Here is a 21,670-nt window from a genome sequence, read left to right on the forward strand (position 1 = left end):
TGCCTAGTTGCTCTGTCTAGGACCTTCAGTACTATGTTGAATAAAAGTGGCAAGAGTGGCCATCCTTATCTTGTTCGTGATCTTAGAGTGAAAGCTTTCAGCTTTTCACCATTGAGTATAATGTTAGCTGTGGGCTTGTCATATGTGGCCTTTATAATGTTGATGTACATTCCCTCTGTACCCATTTTGTTGAGAGTTTTTATTGTGAATGGATGTAGAATTACGTCAAACGTTTTTTCTGCATCTATTGAGATAATCATGATTTTTATCCTCATTTTGTTAACGTGTATCATTGATTGATTTGTGGATATTGAACCTTCCTTGCATCCCTGCAATAAATCACATTTGATCATGATATGTGATCTTTTTATTGCTAATATTTTGTTGAGGACTTCTGGATCTCTGTTCATCAGGGATATTGCCCTGTAATTTTCTTTTCTTGTACAAGGTACCCTTGTCTGATTTTGGTATAGGGTAATGCTGGCTTTGTAAAATGAGCTTGGAGGTGTTACCTCCTCTTCTATTTTTAGAAGAGTTTGAGAAGAATTGGTGGTGGAATTCACCAGTGAAGTCTTATGTCCTGCAGTTTTCTTTGTTGGGAAGTTTTTGGGACCAGTCACCTAGTAATTGGTCTGTTCAGATTTTCCATGTCTTCATGATTTAATCTTGGTAGATTATATGTTTGTCAGAATTTATTCATTCTTCTAGGTTGTCCAATTGGTTGGTGTATAATTGTTCATAGTAGTCTCTTACAGTCCTTTGTATTTGTGTGGTATCAGTTGTAATGTCTCCCCTTTCATTTTTAATTTTATTTATTTGAGTCCTTTTTTTTCTTGGTAAGCATAGCTAAAGGCTTGTCTACTTTGTTTATCTTTTCAAAAATCCAAGTCTTACTTTCATTGATCTTTGCTATTCTCTTTTTAGTCTCATTTTTGTTTATTTCTGCCATGGTGTTTGTTATTTCCTTCCTTCTACTAACTTTGGGCTTAGTTTATTCTTCTTTTTCTACTTTATTCTTCTTTTTCTAGTTCCTTGAAGCAAGTCAGGTTGTGCTTCTGTCATTTCTTTTTCTCCCTGTGTGTATATATTAAGGAAAGGATCTTACGATCCCTGCTCCTAGTTTCTATATTAGGTAGTAGTAAATTGTCACTTACATAAAAAACTTCTAAAAAAAAAGTTTCCATTTGTAGTTCTTCCTCATGGTAACTTGACAATTGTACAATGTCAAAACTATGATGCTTAAAACAAGAGTTTTCTTAAAATCTTTTCTCGTGCATTCTTCATTTGTAACAGTGTTCTTTCAGTTGCTTTAAACCAACTCCTTGGTATTTTGTCTTCATTAAATAAACCAATTTGCAGTGGCCTAAACTGTGCAGAATATAACTATATAGTGACTGCACTTGCAGGGTGGTTGGCACTTTGTTTCATACTGAATAAAGTATAACAGGATATAAATTGGGGTTAGGCAAACTTCTTGTGGAAAGACCCAGATAGTAAAATATGTTAGGCTTTGTAGGCCACTTATCTCTAACATTGTAGTACGAAAGCAGGCAAAGACAATATGTAAATGATTGTGTGTCACTGTATTCTAATGAAACTTTATATACAAAAACAGGTGATGGGGCAAATTTGACTCACAGGCTTTAGTTTGCTGAACATAATATAAATATAAAATTGAAATTTTATATAGGTGCATCTGATAACTAGATTCCTTATTCTATAGCAAATGAGACTCAATTTGTATTTCATACTATCATTTGAGTATTAAAAAGACTGATCTAGAGTTTTGAATTATTTTCCTATTTTTTATCTAATATTTATAAATATAATATGAAATTAGTCAAATATAATATTTTTGCCAGGATATTTAATATTTGTGAGCACTTAGTTTTATATAGTAGAATTATATGTTATTAGTATATTAATATATAATTGATATATTAAATATAAACATATAACAAGTGTATACAGGCTGAAATTACCTTTATATATTTTATACTCATTGCATGTCAATTATGAAATCTTCTCTCCCATCTTTTCATTTTGTGGATAACTTCTCTATAATTATCAATATAGAACAACTAAAAACTGCTTTCAGGATTTAAAAAATTTCTTTTAAAATTTTAAAAGCTGGAAAAATTTCTTGAAAAATTTCACAAATTTGTTCTAATGATTACACTAATCATTCAATAAATATTTATGGCCATTTTCAACATTCCATGAGCTCTGCTAGATGATGCAACTGGAACACAAGTCTGACTTTATCAAGCTTATGATCTCATTGAGGATATGGGTAACTAAAGATACAGTGACTGTAATATTGTTAAGAAAAAAGGTGTATATGAATCCAGAGGAATAAGGAATCACATGTGTTTTTAGCACAAGGGCAGAAGGAAAAAGCACTACAAGTTGAGAGAAGTTAAACATTTGGCTAATTTAGAGTACAATGTGGAAGAAGTAAGGTAAGAGTAGATTAGTTAAAATTAAACATTGTTTTACAGCCATTAGTAGTAAAAACATAATCAGAAAATATGCCATTCCTAGGGTTGTTAGAAAATGTTTTTCTAGAATATTATAAAATAAATGTTGCTAAAATTCTCTACATATTCAACCTAATGTAATAGTAGTTAGTTGAATAGCTAATAAACATAGTTTAATACTTTATCAAATTGATTAAAATATTTAAATAACAAATATCAACAGTGAATTTTGTTGTCCTTGATTTCATATTTTCTGGTTTCTTCTTGATCTTAAACATGTTAAATAGTTAATATTATTTTGAGCTAAATATTCCTTTCTAAAGTTTGGCATGATAAGTATATAATAGTAACGTTACCACTTTTCGAAAATGGTTAAATTCATGGCATCTACTTACTTTTCTCCCGAGACATATTGAATATCTCTTAGAAGATTTCCTTTCTAATGTCTTTCCCTTCCAGTCCATCCCACAAATTACTGGTAGAGTAACATTTCTAAAGTACATTCTGATTCTGTCCCTCCTCAAAAAGACTGTAACTTCTAAACCCTGCCTACTTTATAGGCTTACCTACTTTTTCTCCCTATTGAATATGATGCTCTGTCCAGAGCAGACAGCTGGAATGCTCTAAAATGGCTACCAATTCCTAGTTCTTGTCCCCTGTTCTCCATCCACCACCTCACTCCACCTCATCTCTGTTGAAAACCCACCGTGTTCATGAAATACCTCCTAATCCCTCACAATTATTGACCTTTTTCTTGTTTCCATAAAACATAACTTTTATTTCTTTAGGAAAATTCATTTCTTAAGTTGGTATAATATTAGCATTCATTTCCTTCAACTCCTGTTAAAAATACCTTTTACAGAGGTACAATGTAGTATACCTATCATTTTGCATTGTTTTCTTTACATTTACTGTCTCTGTACTAACATTGTTCATAATTATGCTTAATATGATTTACTCTTCCACTGTGTTCCCCTATGGTTGGACATTTTGATATTACAATAGATAAAACTGATCTAAACATCTTTCTTCATAGAACCTTTTGTTATACAAATTTGCTTGGAATAAATTTCCAAAAATGGTATAAATGGATTGAAGGATTTGAACACCATTTGCTGTGTGTTATGTATTCTACACTGTTAGCAGAATCTGAGTGTACACATTTCAGCAAATTGCAAGCAGATCTACAGAACTCAGAAGGAAAGCATAGATCATTTTATATCATTTCGAACAGTCTTATGCATAGCAGTTAACTCCTAAAGGCATTGCCATGTAAAGCATAGTGGAAAACTTGATCTTTTCAATGATGATCATGAGTCAAGAAACTTGTCTTGTTAAAAAAAGATGCATAAAGTGCTTTTTTTAGAAAGGTTTACATAAAAAATAGAGTAATTTCTGAGTAATCCAAGGTTTTATTGTAACAGGGCTTCAAAAGTGTAGTATTGGCAACTTTTATATCAGACTTATAAATGTAGATAATTAAGTTCTGTGATACAAGGTAGTGAATATCCTATCAACATAAGGTTCTATCAACTTAAGGTAGTGAATATTCTATCAGCTTATAATGAGTAGAATCAATTTGATTTGAGTATCTTATTTAAATTATAGTATATTTTTCACTGAACCCATAGTTTAAGAAACAGTGGGCTGGGAATTCTCTGGCGGTCCTGTGGTTAGGACTCCACGCTTCTGTCGCAGGGGGCATGGGTTCAATCCCTGGTCAGGAAACTAAAATCCCCCAAGCCGCCTGGCATGGCCAAAAAAAAGAAAAAAAGAAACATTGCGTAGATTAAGTTAGAAGGACCTTTTCAATATGAATTGATTCCTGTTTTGAGAAACATGGCAACCATAAAGTTTCAAGGCTTTCAGACTTTTTTGATTGTGACCTAAGACAAATAAGATGCATGTTGTGACCTAATATGCACATACAAACACATAATCATAACACCTACCTTTACTACAGGCATAACACTATCATCTTCTCTTTCATTTTAAACACATTGCTAGTCAACACCTCCAAAACTGATTCCACAACTTGCATATGGGTCACAATCTGCAACTTGAAAAATTGCTGGCTAAAATTTAAAGGGAGACTTGCCAGTTCTTAGGTTACAGCCTTCTTTATATAGTGATTATATAATGATGATTTACATTAGTTTCAGTAGTATTTCTCAAAGACCATCAAGAAGAGAATAGCTTTGAATTTGACCCCAATGACTGCTCCATAGCCACAGATGAATAGTCTTTCTTTTTAAATTAAAAAAAAATATAATCCTGAACAAGCTTCTAGCTAATGCTTAGGATTTCTGCCTCTTTACCAAAATTATGACAACTTTAAACTTGATTATCTCGTTATACATCATTTCTTTTTATCCCGAACCATCACAAAAAAGCATACCTTTCAGTTGTTTCTTGACCCTTTTCTCTAGAGGGTGTAGTCTACCTGATCCTCTCTTTCCTTAAATTAAGACCACCTCTTCAGTTATAAACAGATCCCACCCCCTTATTATCCCAATGACTGTTAACATCTACTGTAGAAGATGTGAATTTCACTCCCCTCATTTTCACTCAACCAAGGAGCCTTAGCACCAAAAAGTAATATCTCCTTTCTCCTCGTTTGCTATTGCTCTTTCCAAATAATTGATAAAATACACATGTCAAAGTTGTTCGCTAAGGTCAGTGTTTTGTGACCTCAAAACTTTTATTCATCAATATTCAATGTCCCTACATTCACTTTGGATTTTGGTTCCTAGTGCACAGTCTTCCTCTTCACCCCTGTTCTGCGTCAGGTTAAGTAATCTTGGGGGTGCCTGTGGAAGGAACATTCACTGTTCTGGTCTCATAGTTAAACCCCACATTTTTTTGGCTTCTCTTCACGTTACCTCCCTTTGTTTCTGCCTCCCAAATGTTAACTTTTTTCAAGGCTGTGTCATCAGCATTTCATACTCTTTGAATGCACTTCCTATCAGTGGCTTCAAATAAAGAAGTTGACTTGCATTTAGAAACCATTTGCACCAAAAAATATGTGTCTTCAAACCATATTAACTTAGGATTCCAAGAGGGGCAGATTGACAGCCTGCACTTCTGAACTTTTTTTTTCTTTTTGCCCCTGATTGAAGTAAAATATCCATTTGTGCTGGGTTATTGGAAGGATTGCCACTGAACTGCATTATGCCTACTTAAGGTTTTTTTATGACTTACCAAATTTAGAGGTTTCTGTGAGTTTCTTGGTTTGTTTCGGAACACCACTGGCTTCCATTGTCTGAAGCTTCAGTCCTAAAGAGTTCATTGATTGAAGTGATTTATTTTAATCTCAGGGTTGTTTCCCCATTTTAAAAAACAGACAAAACACAGTGTTATCAAATCAGTGACTCTTTGGGACTTTTAAGTCTTTTGATGACTTCTGGTTTTAATAATCTGGTAAATGTGCTAGCTAGTATGAGTGATTTATACTGGAAAACCAAGGTTGCTAAAATGTAGCACATCTAGCATTAAATGTATTCTTTAGCTTTATTAGAGCCAGATAACAGAGATACACTGTATCCAATGGAATATAAATCTTACAGAAGTGTGGTGCCAAACAAAATTGTAACTAAATGGCATTATCCCTCAAGCCAGTAAGTTAAAATTTTGTGGTATTTCAAACAACCTGATTAAAGCATAAAGTAGCTGGGATGAGAGAAATGAGGTGAGAAAGATAATCATAAAGTATGAGCAATCTGAAGGTTTTAAGAACAAATAACTCAGCAAACAACAATAATCTCGAAAATCATCAATATATTAAGAGGTAGCCAGTTAAACACTGTATTTGCATTATTTAAAGGACTATTTCCTACCTAATTCAGGGAAAAGAACATAACCAGATATGTTCTAGGGATCATTTGCAGTACTCACATTTATTCATTTCTGTTGAAGCTGAGTCAGTTATCCAAACTTTCATGTATTAAAGACCCTGAGTGTGAGTATAGGAATGTCGAGCATTTTATTGCTTATCCTTTATAATCAAGGGACCTGGCTGAGTCAATTTATAAAGTGTTTTATGAAAAGGAAGAAATACAGAAAATACATAAAACTGTGGAAGAGATATTTCTATTCAAAATGAGGCAGTCCACTTTTGGAGGACAGTATACTGAGAGACATTAACCATTGCTGGATTTTTTTTTTTTTTTTAAGTTGGTCATCTTTAGAAGTGGAACAGTTGGTCTTTGAATTATACTGCCATAACTTTCAGAGTTGTACAGAGGTTAAAATGATGTACAGAATAGTAGAGCTCTTAAATCTGATAGTATTATTTTTAATTTTGGGAGTAAGAAATGGTAAACTACAATGAATAAACTTTGTTGCCTGCTTTATCAGATATAAGACATAAATTTTCTATATTTGGCTATTGTGCTGAATTTTTTTTTTTTAAAGAGAGAACAAAGAGAGCAGAGTCCTTGTTCTTGGGATATAATAAACCATTGTAAAGACAGTGCAAGTACCCATACATATCTTAACCCTTGATTATTTATTGTATATTTATCTGCAGAATAATTCTATGATATTTTATCAAGTCAGCATATCTTTGTGAATGGAAATTTAAGCAGAACATAACAATTAGGTAAATCTGCTTCTTAAAAAATAAATCTCATGATGAACTAAAAGCCAAATACTTTGGGTTATCCATATTTATAATAAGACCCCAAAAGGTTATGTTTCATGTAGTACAAAAAAGAATTTCCATTAAAAAAAAATTGGAACTGTCTTCATTTGTTAAAATATAGCAATTCTGAAATTATACAGGAAGTACGTCTGTAAGTGAACATAAATTGTGAACCAAAGAGTCAGAAATCATTTATTGACCATCTGTACATACATACTTAATATTATAGGTCATGTGGAAAGGGGAAGATACATACTAGAAGACGTGATCCTTCCACCAAAAAACCACATATTTAGTTAGAGGTGCTCAAAGCATTAGGGACTTCTAAATGAGATGAAGAGTGTGTTTACCTTGGGGGTTGAAGATACGATCCAAAGCTAAAGTTGATTTTTTACCTGTGCTAATATTCTAAAAAGTGGAGCTCACTGATAAGATACAGTTAAATTAAGAAAGACAGAACAAAGAAATGTAACATGATTTGAAAATGACACAGATAAGTTAAACTCAACATGAATATGTCACAATTCCAAGCAGTGACATCTTTGGAATATTACCAGTCACGAATGTTACATCTTTGTTGGGTAAAATTGTTGCTATGTATGTCCTTAGAAGAATAGAGGTTAACAGTTACTGAAATAACTCCTTCATGATGTTGAATAAAAGTTTCACCATGAATAAAAAAAGGATTATTCTTCATTTGAGATTAATAACTTATGTTTCATACTCTTAAATTATTAGTATTGTATATTCTTGAGGCTTTTAAATTGTCTTAATCGGTACTCATTTATTTTTGGAATGATTTATTTTTATTCTTTATTATCATTTGAATGTTATAGTCTTAATGTTGATTATAGTTATTAGTAGTTCCTGCTATAAACCACTAAGGTACTCTTTGCTCCCAGTTCTTAAAATTTAGCAGGTAAGACATCATTTTTATACTTCCACTCAGAGATTTGCATGGGTAAGTTTAAATCGTCATCTTTAGTAGTCATCAAGGACAAATTATCCTGAATAAATAACTTTTGCTAGTTCTACTTTATTTTTAAGCTCTCAACAGGATGTTAAGAATTTATTTCTTCATAGCAGCTGTTTGTGTGTTTGTGTATATGTGTGTAGGATTAAATAGTTAATATTATGTTAATAGTTCTAATTGTATTATGTTGATATATGTTTATCCTGTCTTTACTCTTTCATGGAAAAATATGAACTTATTTCATAACAGGCTTGAATTTACTCTTTTCAGTTATTGACATTTATATATTAAAGTATTGTTTTCCATTTATCTTGCCTTTCATGTTCCTGTTATGTTCAGTTAAATGCATATTTTGGTTTATCTGTTTGAGGAAATTTTCCATAACAGTAAAGGCATTACTGTGCCTCTCAAATAGACAGTGATGGAAAGCATATAAAACTCTTGTCCCAGCCACCACACACGGCCACCAAGATGATAGTGGATGAGAAGCAGGTGTTAAGTAGAAGAGAATGAGGTGATGTCTTCCAACTCTTCTCATCTGTACTGACGGATAGCATTGCTTTCAAACTAACTCCTCCAGACCTCTATAAAACAAATTTGGGTGCTATCAAGAATGTGAGATGTACCCCCAACTACAAATACACCTGATAATACAAGTGGATCTCTAGTATCAGAAAGTTTTTAGTCAGTACAAACAAATGAAGGCACTAATTGTAGCAAAAATTGATGATATAACTACCCTCCATTGCTATGATAATAAGTATATATTTTAAAAGTTGCTATATGATGATATATGTATTAAAAACTGCATTATCAGTTTAGGGTTAAGACTGCTACAGTTGTAAATATGAACGTGTTTTATTAAAATACAAAGGTGACTTAGGAAACTTACATAAATATTAATATTTCATTTTCATTGTACTTAATTTAGTTAAAATTTCCCTTTTATCTTCAGATTTATATTTTTTCTTACCTTTTATTAATAGGTAGTATAGATCAATCAGTGTTAAAAGAATTACCCCCCGAACTCCTGGCAGAAATTGAATCCACCATGCCACTTTGTGAACGTGTGAAAATGAATAAACGCAAGCGTAGCACAGTTAATGAAAAACCAAAATATGCTGAAATCAGTTCAGATGAAGATAATGATAGTGATGAAGCTTTTGAATGTAAGTATCATATAACTTTCTTATTGCTTTAGAATTAAAAAGCAGATATGTTTGTTTCATTTATAATTTTGGGGGTTTAGCAAGAGTATAGTGATCATAATTCTTAATAATATAGTATAGCAAGTTTTTTTCTTTATACTTAAAAATGTGTGAAAGATGAGATCAGTTGGCACCAAGAAAAAATTTTTAATGAGTTATAATTAGTGTCAGATAACACAGGTATGTCTCTATATGCATTTATCAAACATTTATTGAGCCTCTACTATATGCTAGGCAGTGAGAATAAAAATATAACAAATAGGATGTGGCCCCTATCTTTGAAGAGCCTTCAGTCTAATGGGGGAAATATGTAAACAATTGTAGTACAGTGAGAAGAGTGCAATGATAATAGTAAATCCAGGGTGCTGTGGGAGCACATTGGATTGGCATCAAAATTATACTGGGGTTCAGAGAACGCTTACTGGAAGAGGTGACACTTGAGTTGAGTCTTGAAGGACACGTAGGAGATAGCCAGATGAAGAATTATTTTAAACCATACTATCACTAAATTATGAATGGATTAGCCACATTGCCAATTATCTGTGTGGTTTGGACCTGGCTTCTCCTTTTTGCCCAGCTGTGTCCTGGAATTCCTCCCTTGTTTCACTGTTTTCCAGAGCTGGCTTCTTCACTACACAGCTACCTCTCTACAACACTGTGATCACCTGTCTTTGCACTAGACTTGCTATACCTCGCCTGTCTTCCTACTGGTCCACTGAAAAAGTTCTTCTCTTTTATCCCTATCTTCCTTCTACTGGAGCAAGAGAATTGAGCCTAGCCAAGAGGGGTCAGCAACCTTGTTTGACTTAAACGGCATTCAGTGGAAACAGACTATGGGAGATCTTCACTTGTGTGCCAACTGACTTAGTCATTATGACCAAAAGAAGTGGGAAGACTACCAGTGTGTTCTACCTTTTCCACCTAGTGTCCGTAGATTGAGGTGTGACAAGCAAAGGCAGGAAGGACAGATGCATGCTGCCATTTTAAAATGTATATCGCTGATGGAAGCCCTTCACCTCCAGAGTTTTTAACCTATGTTCATTTACTCTGATCTTCTCAAAATTGTGAGCTCTTGAGCTATGAGCAGTAGATTATGAATACTGAACAAATCTGAACAAAGTTTTAAAATTGAAATAAAATATGGCAAAATTAATCTGACATTTAATTATATGTATAATTGTTATAATTTGTATTATCATGAGATGTATTTACATGCAGTATATTTCAATGACTAAAGCTAATATTTTTATTATAATCAAACATTTTGTTTATACGGGAACATCCGATCTGGAAAGAGAGAGGAGAAAGGAGATCTGGTGTCCTAGAAACTCACTCCCCTTTATATACATGCCTCTGCTTCACTTTCCTTCCTTTCCCAAAGGGAATAAGTAAAAAGGAGTTCCTTAATTGCAGACTGATTTCAAATCACACTTCAACTCCAGTTAATTGAGAGTGGCTACCTGCATTATTAAGCTGATGAGAATTTTGTAGCTACCTCACAGTTAAGTAAAAAGGGTAGCATAATCAGAAAAGCCCACCAAATGTAAAATAGAGGAGAGAGCCACACATGCCTCATGTTTGTCCTCATTGCAACCTCTGTTCTTTGCTTTCTATGATGAGAGATATTGTCTCATCTTACAGGAGCACATAATTTCATCTTAAAAGCCATGGATCTATGCCCAAGAATATTGAAAGCTAATATTAGTTAGGGAACCTGAGCTTCAGCCCCTGCTAGGAAAAAGAGAAGTTTCTCTGGGTTTTTCAAGAGACCTTAGAATAGTTCCCTGGGTTGGGGGTGTTTATTTCTGTACAAGTAACTATAGAAAAATTGACTCTGAGGCCACTGAAATAAGTGATGAAAGAAGCTGACATAAACAACCAAATAGCCATTATACCACAACAAAAACAATGTAATAAAAATAGAGTACAATACAAAATGTAAAAATATTATGAGAACATAAGTAGCAAGCATTATCCTGATTTGAGGGGGAGAGACCTTTTTGAAACAAAATTTTATTGCAGTTTAATCAAACTGGTTTCCTAAAAATCTAAAACTACGCAAAGTGTTTTGTTGAAAGATAGGGGGAACTATTAAGGGTTAACTTTGAAAGTTGGGCCACAAAGATTTGGATAGTCATAGCACAATTACAAAGTCTCTGGGTTGCTGGGGAAGGAGGAGGGGAGATATAAGAAGCTAAAGAGACACAGAGGTGAAATTTGGAAAGGGTTAGGGTGGAAAACACCTAAGTCATACTTTACATACCTCTCTGTTGAATTCTTCCCCTGCTTCTTCCAGGGTAACAAGACATATAGAGAATGGACAGACTAGTCATAATGAATTGGGATCTTGATAGAACCTTATTGCAGCATACAGTGTATCATAGAAGTTGTGGGGTTTTTCCCCTTAATTTGCCATTCCTTTTTTTTCAAGTTGCTTAGTTTAATGAATGTGAAAAAAATTCTCCAAGACCTATAAAAATTACCACCGATACAGCATATTGTATGTACTTGCTAACTATAAGATTTTTAAAGCATTTTCTACTCATAGAATTAAAGGATTGAAATAGATTTCTTACGAAATTAATTAAAATTCAGAAAGACTAACTAGGTCATATTTGAGGTCATAGAATACTACTTTCTGAACAAGTTTGCTTGTTAGTTGTCATTCCTGAAAGTAGGTATTTCGGTACTTGTTGAAAAAACATTTAGTGAATGCTATACATAAACGACCTGTTTCTCTGACACATGCATACACACCTACTTTTATTAGTATATGAGACAACCCCTCACTAAGAGAATGTTCTGGGGCACACTAATCATAAAAGGGGGGAAATCCTGCCTCTCCTTCATATATTTCATAGTCAAATTTTTGCCTAATTATGAAGAAAATCACTGAAGATTTAAATACATCCATAGGTCCTCTTGCTATGCCAAACCTATGGCCACAAAAAAGAGGAAACAAAATATCTTTGCCATGCTGTCAGTAGATTCTTGAATAGGAATAGCTAGGGCAGCATATAAAGGTAAGATTAGCCAAGATATAGACATTGATTACCCACACAGAAGGACATCGGCATAAGCATAGAGTGCATGGGCCAAAGGTTGGCATCCTTAAATCTAAGCCAAGTGGGGAACTAGGGACTCAAGCAAGAGTTTTGTCTTAAATACTTGGGTATTGATCATAGTTAAGGATTCAGAATAAAAGTGAGTCACAAGAAAGCAAGGGAATCAGATTCAGATTAACAGACTAGAAAGTAATTCACTGTCAGCAACATGTGGTCACACACCCAGTGTATGATCCCAAGATGTAGAACATATCAGTTTCTCTATCCTGGTTTTAACGTGGTAGTGCTTATACTCTAGAGCAGGTATAGTAAATGTTTTTCACTTGTATTCCCTCCAGTTCTCACTGGACAGGCGTTTCTAATCAGTCTTTCTTGCTGAAATATGGTGCTTTGTCCCAGGGCTCAGAATTATTCTCAACATTATGCTCTAGGCAGCTACAACCAGTTGATCAGAGTTGATGTGTCAGATGAGATCTGTTTGCCAGTTCTGCCTAGAGGCTCCTGTCAGTACTGATGATTTTAGCAGAATGCTTATACCTCTGGAAGAATGGGGAAGGGATTGAAGGTAACATACATAAATATGCTTACCTAGCATGCATAAGCTTACAAGTTGTCTCCTTGGGTTTAAGCAAGTATATTGTTGGAGAACTGAATTCAATATGTGAGTATTTACAACTATACAGGTTTATTCTGTCTTTGTAGTTTGCGATGTTAGGTTATCAGAGTTTGTTGAATTTATAGCTGAGTTGTGGGCTTAACTTGGCTGTTAATTGACAGTATGCATGGTTACCCACATTCTGTAACACTTTCTCAAAAATTTACTTTTCCGGGCTTCCCTGGTGGCGCAGTGGTTGAGAATCCGCCTGCCGACGCAGGGGACACGGGTTCGTGCCCCGGTCCGGGAAGATCCCACGTGCCGCGGAGTGGCTGGGCCCGTGAGCCATGACCGCTGGGCCTGCACGTCCGGAGCCTGTGCTCCGCAATGGGAGAGGCCACAACAGTGAGAGGCCCACGTACCGCAAAAAACAAAAACAAAAATAAATCAAAACCCGATCCAAGAAAATAATCGCAAATTATTTAACATCCAATTCTTATCAAAATAAACAAGCAAATAAACCAACAAATAAACTTAAAAAAAAAAAAAAAAAAAAAAAAAAATTTACTTTTCCTCCAAACCCCACTCCCCATCAGCAATCCAAATGCTTAAAGGTGTTTCTGGTTTTTATCCAAATTCTAGATAAAGTTTGTTTTATATGTCTTAATTAACCCTGAAGTTTAGATATTATCTTTACTGACTCACTGAATACCTCTTTGAAATGATCACTGTGGTTTAGTTCCCAGAACTTTCCTATCTACATTTATTAGCAAACCCATTTCATGTAAAATTTTCTAAATAAATTTTCTAGATAAATGCTAAAATAAGTGATACCATTTCTGTACCATAATTCATATTTCTCCTTAAACAGAATGATTCAGAATTTCCTAGACCCACACAATGAAGATTTTTTCTTCCATGTAATTCATTTTTAAAGTACAAGTTTTAATAGTCTTTTAAATGAGGTAAATTATTTGTCATGGGGATTTGCTTCTAGCCTCTAGGAAACGACATAAAAAAGATGATGATAAAGCTTGGGAATATGAAGAGCGTGACAGAAGAAGCTCTGGGGATCATAGGAGAAGTGGCCATTCTCATGAAGGAAGAAGGAGTTCAGGTGGTCGTTATCGAAACCGAAGCCCGTCAGATTCTGACATGGAAGATTATTCTCCTCCTCCCAGCCTTAGTGAGGGTAATGCATCAGTGTCAACGGATTTCTTACATAAGCTGATTTTAAATTTAGGACTTTAACTTTGAAGAATTTTTCTACCTTTTTTATGAACTAATAACTAATTTTTAATCAAGACAAAAGTTTGGATTGGCAGTGATTATTGTTAAAGTATTTAATGTTCAGGAAGAAAGTAGAAACAAATACATATATTTTAAGTTGTAATTTCAGTATTTCTTTTTGTTCATTTTAGTTGCTAGAAAAATGAAGAAAAAAGAAAAACAGAAGAAGCGGAAAGCTTATGAACCAAAATTAACACCTGAAGGTAGCATTTTAGTTTGTCTTTATTCAGTCTTCAACTTCAGTTTTCTACTTGGAATGTGGATAATAAGTTTTCGGGTTTTTTTTCCTCTGTTCCAGAAATGATGGATTCTTCAACTTTTAAGAGATTCACAGCCTCAATAGAGAATATTTTGGATAATTTAGAAGATATGGATTTTACTGCATTTGGTAAAATCATTTAAAAATATTTGTTTACCTCTAAATATAAACTGAATTTAAGATATATTTATTTACCTATGTGTTAAGCTTTCTGCCAGTTACTGTAGTGGATACAGAGGCATGGTCTGTGCTCTTAAGAAACTTGAAACCTAGCTGTGGAGTCAAGTCTAATTTGTGTTATCAAGTAACTGAAAACTTTGGTATAAAAATCAAGTATTAAATTAGTTAAGTGTTGATAGTGTTTTTTTAAGAGTCCTGAGAGTGCAGCTACCACAGTAGGTTAGAGTAATTAGGGAAGCCTTTATGCAAATGAAACTTGAATGGGCCCTAGATAAGATGGGTACTAATATGAGCAAAGATGCAGAAATAGGAACATATTTAATTTATTCTAAAAGCCAATATTTATTAAATAATTACTGTTTGTCAGTAGTATGTTAAGTGCTAGAGGTGCAGAGATAAATACCCCAACCCCTGGCTTTAAGTAATACAGAATCTAATAAGGAAAACAAAATAGAAAAGCAATCAGAATACAATAGGATTAATGTAATATTACATTTACTGTAATATGTAAAGGTCATATCTGTAGATCTAAAGGTGTTAGACTTATAAAAGGAACACTGCTTACAGTGTTTAGAGCTACTCTCAACAATTTTATGCCACTTTCAGTAGATGCAAACTAATTTATACAAAAGCTAGATGGCGTACAATAATTCTGATATTAGTACATCTATTTGAAAATGCATTAAAAGGTATATTATCCTTTATTTTAAAAGTATTTGTTTTTGTGACAGTTACTTGCCTAAATGTCATTAATGCATTTCCCCATTATTTGAAATATCTATCTCATCATTTCTAAAACTTTCCAATTCTGTGCTGGAAAACTGTCTACCGTGTCATTTAAGATCCCAACAGGAAGTCATATGGCACTCTCAAATTAGGATAATTTGAGAAGGAGTTATTTACAAAGAGACTAATTACAAAGATGGGGGCAGAATACAGCCAAAACCCAGACTTGGAACTTTTACCATCCCTACACCCAAAGGAACAAGGGTAAAGTGAAATCAACAGAACTCAGTCAAAAGGAAAAGGAAAAAAAGTTGTAGAATAGGTTGCCGTGAAAAAAGAAGTAATCTTTTGGTCAGAGGACATAGGCGGCTTGAGCAGACCTTGCAAGGAAGGAGTCAGGGATATAAATACCCTGACCTCACTCTCCTTCTCTTTGATCTTCTGACAGGGCAACCCACTGGCTGAACCCAAACAGAAGCCAGAGGGCATGGGAGACTGTTGATGTAGTCCATACAGGTCAGCCTCCTGGGGCAGAGAGTTTGGTTGAGAAGGGTCATAAAGTAGTAAAGATAAGATATCTCATCTTCCCATCTTAGTCAGAGCTCTAATTTTAACCTGTCCCCTTTCATTCAGGGTTTGCTTGAGGTTTACAGATGTGTCCTAGGATGTTATTTTAGTTTGTTTATATCTGTTTGTATATCCAGAAATTATTAAGAAGTAAAGCTTACTATTTTGAGCTGTTTCTTTTACCTAAACTCTGTGTGTTTGGATTGGTTTTCAGGTGATGATGATGAAATTCCTCAGGAACTGCTGTTAGGAAAACATCAGCTTAACGAACTTGGCAGTGAATCTGCTAAAATTAAAGCAATGGGTATAATGGATAAGGTATCTACTAAAGTAAAATTTATAACTTTACTTAATTGAAATTAAAGTTTTAAAGGTAAATTTCAAAGTTTATATAAAGTAAGTAATGATGAAAAGAAAATTCATGGTTGCCTTCTGAGAGTATAACAGAATTATTTCTTTATTAAAAAAATAAATTTATGTATTGTATTTATTTATTTTTGGCTGCATTGGGTCTTCCTTGGGGTGTACAGGCTTCTCATTGCACTGGCTTCTCTTGTTGAGGAGCACGGGCTCTAGGTGCATGGGCCTCAGTAGTTGTGGCTCTCGGGCTCTAGAACGCAGGCTCAATAGTTGTGGTGCACGGGCTTAGTTGCTCCACAGCATGTGGGATCTTCCCAGACCAGAGATTGAACCTGTGTCCCCTGCATTGGCAGGAGGATTCTTAACCACTGTGCCACCAGGGAAGTCCCCAGAATTATTTCTTAGGAAACAAACAAACAAACAAACAAAAAACAACAAAGCTTGAATCAAAGAAATATTCTGCAATCATTCTAAAGAAAGTAATTTTTGCATTGAAAGAGTCACAGTCCTGGATTTTTGTCACTGTTTATTTTTTCATTGTCTCACATATTTAGATTATTTAAATTCAGAAATACACTAAATTTTTCTTTGACATTTCCTTTAGCCATTTACATCGGTGAAAGAGTAAAGCCACAGTTTTAACACATTAATTGTTGGGGTTTTTTTTAGTTTATTTATTGAAGTATAGTTGATTTACAGTGTGTTAATTTCTGCTGTACAGCAAAGTGATTCAGTTATACATCTATATATATTCTTTTTCAGATTCTTTTCCATTATAGTTTATCACAGGATATTGAATATAGTTCCCTGTGCTATACCTTGTTGTTTATCCATCCTATATATAATAGCTTGCATCTGCTAATCCCAAACTCCCAGTCCATCCCTTCCCCACTCCCCCACCCCCTGGGTAACCACAAGTCTGTTCTCTATGTCTGTTAACACATTAATTGTTAATAAGTACAGAACCTCATTGCTTTAGGCTTTATAATGACTTTCGTGAGTTGTCTTTCCTCTGAGCTCTCTGTTGCTGAGTAGTCTCATTACACTAATGGAATAGCAGAATATTTCTTCATTAATAATAACTTTAAACAATAGTGACAGCATCAAGGGCTAGCTTCCCATAATCTTTATGAGCTACCAGTCACCCCCTAAACCACTGCATGATTGCTATGCAAATATAATTTCAAGACAAATCCTCTCTCCTCCTCTTTTAATCAGGCTCCTCTTATTTAGAATTATCTACTCTAAGTCTTAAGTTTCTTAGTCTATAATGCAGAGATAATGATTTGTTCTCCAAGAATAGTAAAAGAATTAATAGAAGACTATATTTACCTGAAGAATTTATCCTCTCAACAAATTAAACTTATTTACTGCGTTTTAAAGTAGACTGGGAAATATTTTAATGTTTTTTCCAAAGTTAAGATATAATCACTTATTCATTTTATATTCATTTATATTAGTTTCAGGTGTACAAGGTAATAATTCAATATTTGTATGTACTGCAAAATGATCCAACAGTAAATCTAGTTAACATCACCATACATAGTTACAGTTTTTTTTCTTATGATGAGGCCTTTAAGTTCTATTCTCTTAGCAACTTGCAAATATAAACTGCAGTATTATTACGTATAGTCACTGTGCTGTACGTTATATTCCTAGGACTTACTTATAACTGGAAATTTGTACCTTTTGACCACCTTCACCAACTTCACCCACCCCCACTTCCCACCTTTAGCAACCACCAGTGTGTTCTTTATATCTATGAATTCTTTTTTTTTAGATTCTACGTATAGGTGAGATCATAATGGCATTTATCTTTCTCTGTCTGACTTACTTCTTTTAGCATAATGCCATCAAGGTCCATCCATGTTGTTGCAAATGGCAAGATTTCCTTTTTCATGGCTGAATACACACACACACACACACACACACACACACACACACACACACACACCACATTTTCATTATCCATTCATCTACCAGTGGACACTTTGGTTGCTTCCATGTCTTGGCTATTGTAAATAATGCTCTACTGAACATGGGGGTGCATATAGCTTATGAAGTTAGTGTTTTTGTTTTCTTCAGATATGTACCCAGAAGTGGAATTGTTTGATTTTATGGTAGTTCTATTTTTAATTTTTTGAGGAGCCTCCATACTGGTTTTCCATAGTGGCAGCACCAATTTACATTCCTACCAACAGTGCACAAAGGTTCCTTGAGTTTGGTTTTTAAAGCTATATAGACATATCACATAATTAACCAAGAATTAATGTACTATTAGTTCACATTACTATTACTGTGTGCAGTGAGGGATATGATGATTTCTTTTGTATACAGGAATATGGCTTCAGTTTTCTGAAGTGCCAGTGCCAATCTTAGGTTTTATTTCATAAGTTCTATAGTTATATGTAGCTAATATTTCTATTTCGAAAGGTGAATTTGCTGAATACTTTCAAAGCATGGACAGTTTACCAAAAGTCTCAGTAGTTTAATCTGTTGTGAAATTATCTAAAGCAATATTTGGGGGAAATTTTTTCTGTAAGCCAGCATACGAATAATCAAAATGTACTTAATGTCAAGTTATTCTATTGATGCTCCCATTTGACTCTTCTGGCTGATTCCAGTAAGAGTCCTAGCTGCATGATAAGAGTCTAAAAGGAGACCTGTTCAATCAAGGGAATGAGTAACAGTTGCTTCCTCTCAGAATCTCTAAATCAACTATTAATCTTTTAAATATAGAAAACATTATTTGTAAGAAATGAAACATATTTTAAAAATAAGAAAAATTTCTACCAAATAAAGCAGTGTTATCACATTTATAACTTTTATCATTCTCAGATTCAGGCTTCTGTAATTCAAAATATTACCTGGGATTTTAAGACACCCACTAAATAACATTGTGGTGTGGAAACCATGTTATAATTAATTCAACAGATGAAATGTTTTGAGAGTGTGTGTTTGTGCCTGTGTGTTCGTATGCATGTTCAGTGTCACTTTAATAAGAACAAGGGACTAGACATCAGAACAAATTCAGTCTTAACTAGCTATGTGGTAAGATTTGAGTTAGTAACATACATATGTGCCCATTCTGTTTGCTATCTGTCTTTCAAAAAAGTAAGTAATTAAGTTCTCTACATAATCAGATTTTAGTAGAGGATCTAAGTAGGAAAGTTTTATTTTTCCACTCTTTAAGAGAGGGTGTTAATGCTGTATATTCCATTGGCCAAAGGGAATAATTGTACAGAATAGTTCTTGAATAATTTATTACATTTACCAATGATTGATGAAAGAATTTATGCTTCCATTTTAGCTTTCCACTGACAAAACTGTGAAAGTCCTAAATATCTTGGAGAAGAATATTCAAGATGGGTCAAAGCTCTCCACTTTGTTAAATCATGTAAGTTTAAGATCCATGTTGTTAATTTTACCCTTTCTATTGTTAAGATGTAAAATTTTTCATATGGAACTTTGATTTTTAGGGAAAATTCCAAATTTCATTAATTTGAGCTTGTTACCACATTTACGAGTTCACATTTAGCCTTGCAATTAGAATTGGATTTTTAGCTGTGCTGTTTAAAATTAATGTTACACATTATCAATTCACAGCTTTGATATAAATAAGAATAGTAACAGATGCAAAATCATTCAATTCAAAAGACCATTCTTTAATCTTACATTATGCTCTTCCTTTTCTAAGTGGATGAGTATTTAAAATGTCTTTTCATTTATAAAATGTTAGTAGGTAGTAATTCTTTTCCTTGACCTTTCCTGGAGAAATAAATAGTTGGAAACCTTATGGTGATTTCCTAATGTATCCTAAAATATTAATCCTTACGTATTGTTTTTATATCTAGCTCAAATGGTTGTTGAAAGGATATTAAATAAATTCATGTAACCTGCTTAACAATGTCTGGCATATTATAAGTTCTCAATAAATGTTAACTGCAACTGTCGTTACATTTTAGTATGTTTTATCAAAAGCAGTGGCAATGTGGTATAATGGTTTATGAACTGGGATCTATCTACCTTCCTAGCATTATAGCAGACTTTCAAAATCATATGTACATTTGAATTGATCTTGGTGTCTAACATTAATGAATTCAAACACTAATGCTTATAGGAATTTAATGTAAGAGATAAGGATTTGGGTTTTTTTTTTTTTTTTTTTTTTTTTTTTTTTTTTTTTTGCGGTACGCGGGCCTCTCACTGCTGTGGCCTCTCCCGTTGCGGAGCACAGGCTCCGGACACGCAGGCCCAGCGGCCATGGCTCACGGGCCCAGCCGCTCCGCAGCACGTGGGATCTTCCCGGACCGGGGCATGAACCCATATCCCCTGCATCGGCAGGCGGACTCTGAACCACTGCGCCACCACGGAAGCCCTGGGAATGTTTTGAGTTAATGAAATTTCTTTATTTTTAAATGACTGATTACAAAAGTAATGTATTATAGAAAATTTTCAAAACGCAAAAAGCAGAAAGGTTCAATTTTCATCCAACAGTAATCACTGTTAACAGTTTTGGTAGATAATACTTCCATTTTCATATGTACATACATACTATATGTATTTAGCACGTGCACTGGATTATATGTCGTGAGGGAAATGTTCTTGATGTTTGCAGAAGCCACAGGAGTGCTAAGTGATCTACATGGAATTTAAAAATGTAGAGAAATAATCTCAGGTGGTATTTCTATGCTTTATTAAATGTATCCATATTTTTCCAATGCCCTTTTAAAATTAGTTTTTGAATCATAGAAACTAAGGGATTAGAGGACCTGTAGTGGCAATATACTACATTTTTAGCCTACAAGTTTTATTTAAAACACTTTGGCAAGAAATTGTGGTAAATATCAAGAATCTAGAGTTCTGGAGAACTGGCTGACTCAGTTTTAATGAAATTATTTTAATTCCTGAAAACCTTAGCACTATTTAGCGTGTTGCGTTTAAGCCTTAATGTTTGATATGAGTGATGAACCTCCTAAACTGACTCTTCGAAACAGCAATTTCAATATCAAAGAAAAGTTACTTTATTTTTTTAAGTAGGTATGTAAGTAGTAAAATGAAAGAAAGTTAGAGATTGAGTTTTTAGGCATTAGTGATTTAGAAAGCCCTTTTGTGTTTTACAAATATTATACTTTTATTTATTCCTTTTCCCAATGTTATAAGCTTTGAATAGCATGCATACACAAGTATACCTAGAACATAAAGTTGATATTTCATAACTAAGGATGTGATAGAGGAATTTTCACTTTAAAAGTAAGATTAAAAGCACTTTTTCCCAGTTGTAATGCAGGTTGCTGATGTATAAATTAAAATTTAGTCTGTCAG

At 33.9% G+C, this 21,670-nt stretch overlaps 1 protein-coding gene across 4 annotated transcripts in view; it reads left to right on the forward strand.

The window, feature by feature from the left end:
- The window catches only part of NIPBL (NIPBL cohesin loading factor), a 201,048-nt gene that overhangs the window by 118,469 nt on the left and 60,909 nt on the right, over positions 1-21,670 (forward strand). For all 4 annotated transcript variants that reach the window (XM_059060224.2, XM_059060223.2, XM_067030885.1 and 1 more), the window contains 6 exons: positions 9,082-9,264; positions 13,961-14,155; positions 14,385-14,456; positions 14,552-14,641; positions 16,200-16,303; positions 19,656-19,742. In XM_059060224.2, the coding sequence (XP_058916207.1) occupies positions 9,082-9,264; positions 13,961-14,155; positions 14,385-14,456; positions 14,552-14,641; positions 16,200-16,303; positions 19,656-19,742 (731 nt within the window). The remainder of the gene's footprint in view (positions 1-9,081; positions 9,265-13,960; positions 14,156-14,384; positions 14,457-14,551; positions 14,642-16,199; positions 16,304-19,655; positions 19,743-21,670) is intronic.

This window comes from Kogia breviceps, chromosome 4 (assembly GCF_026419965.1).
Source record: "Kogia breviceps isolate mKogBre1 chromosome 4, mKogBre1 haplotype 1, whole genome shotgun sequence".
In the NCBI taxonomy this organism is placed as follows: domain Eukaryota; kingdom Metazoa; phylum Chordata; class Mammalia; order Artiodactyla; family Physeteridae; genus Kogia; species Kogia breviceps.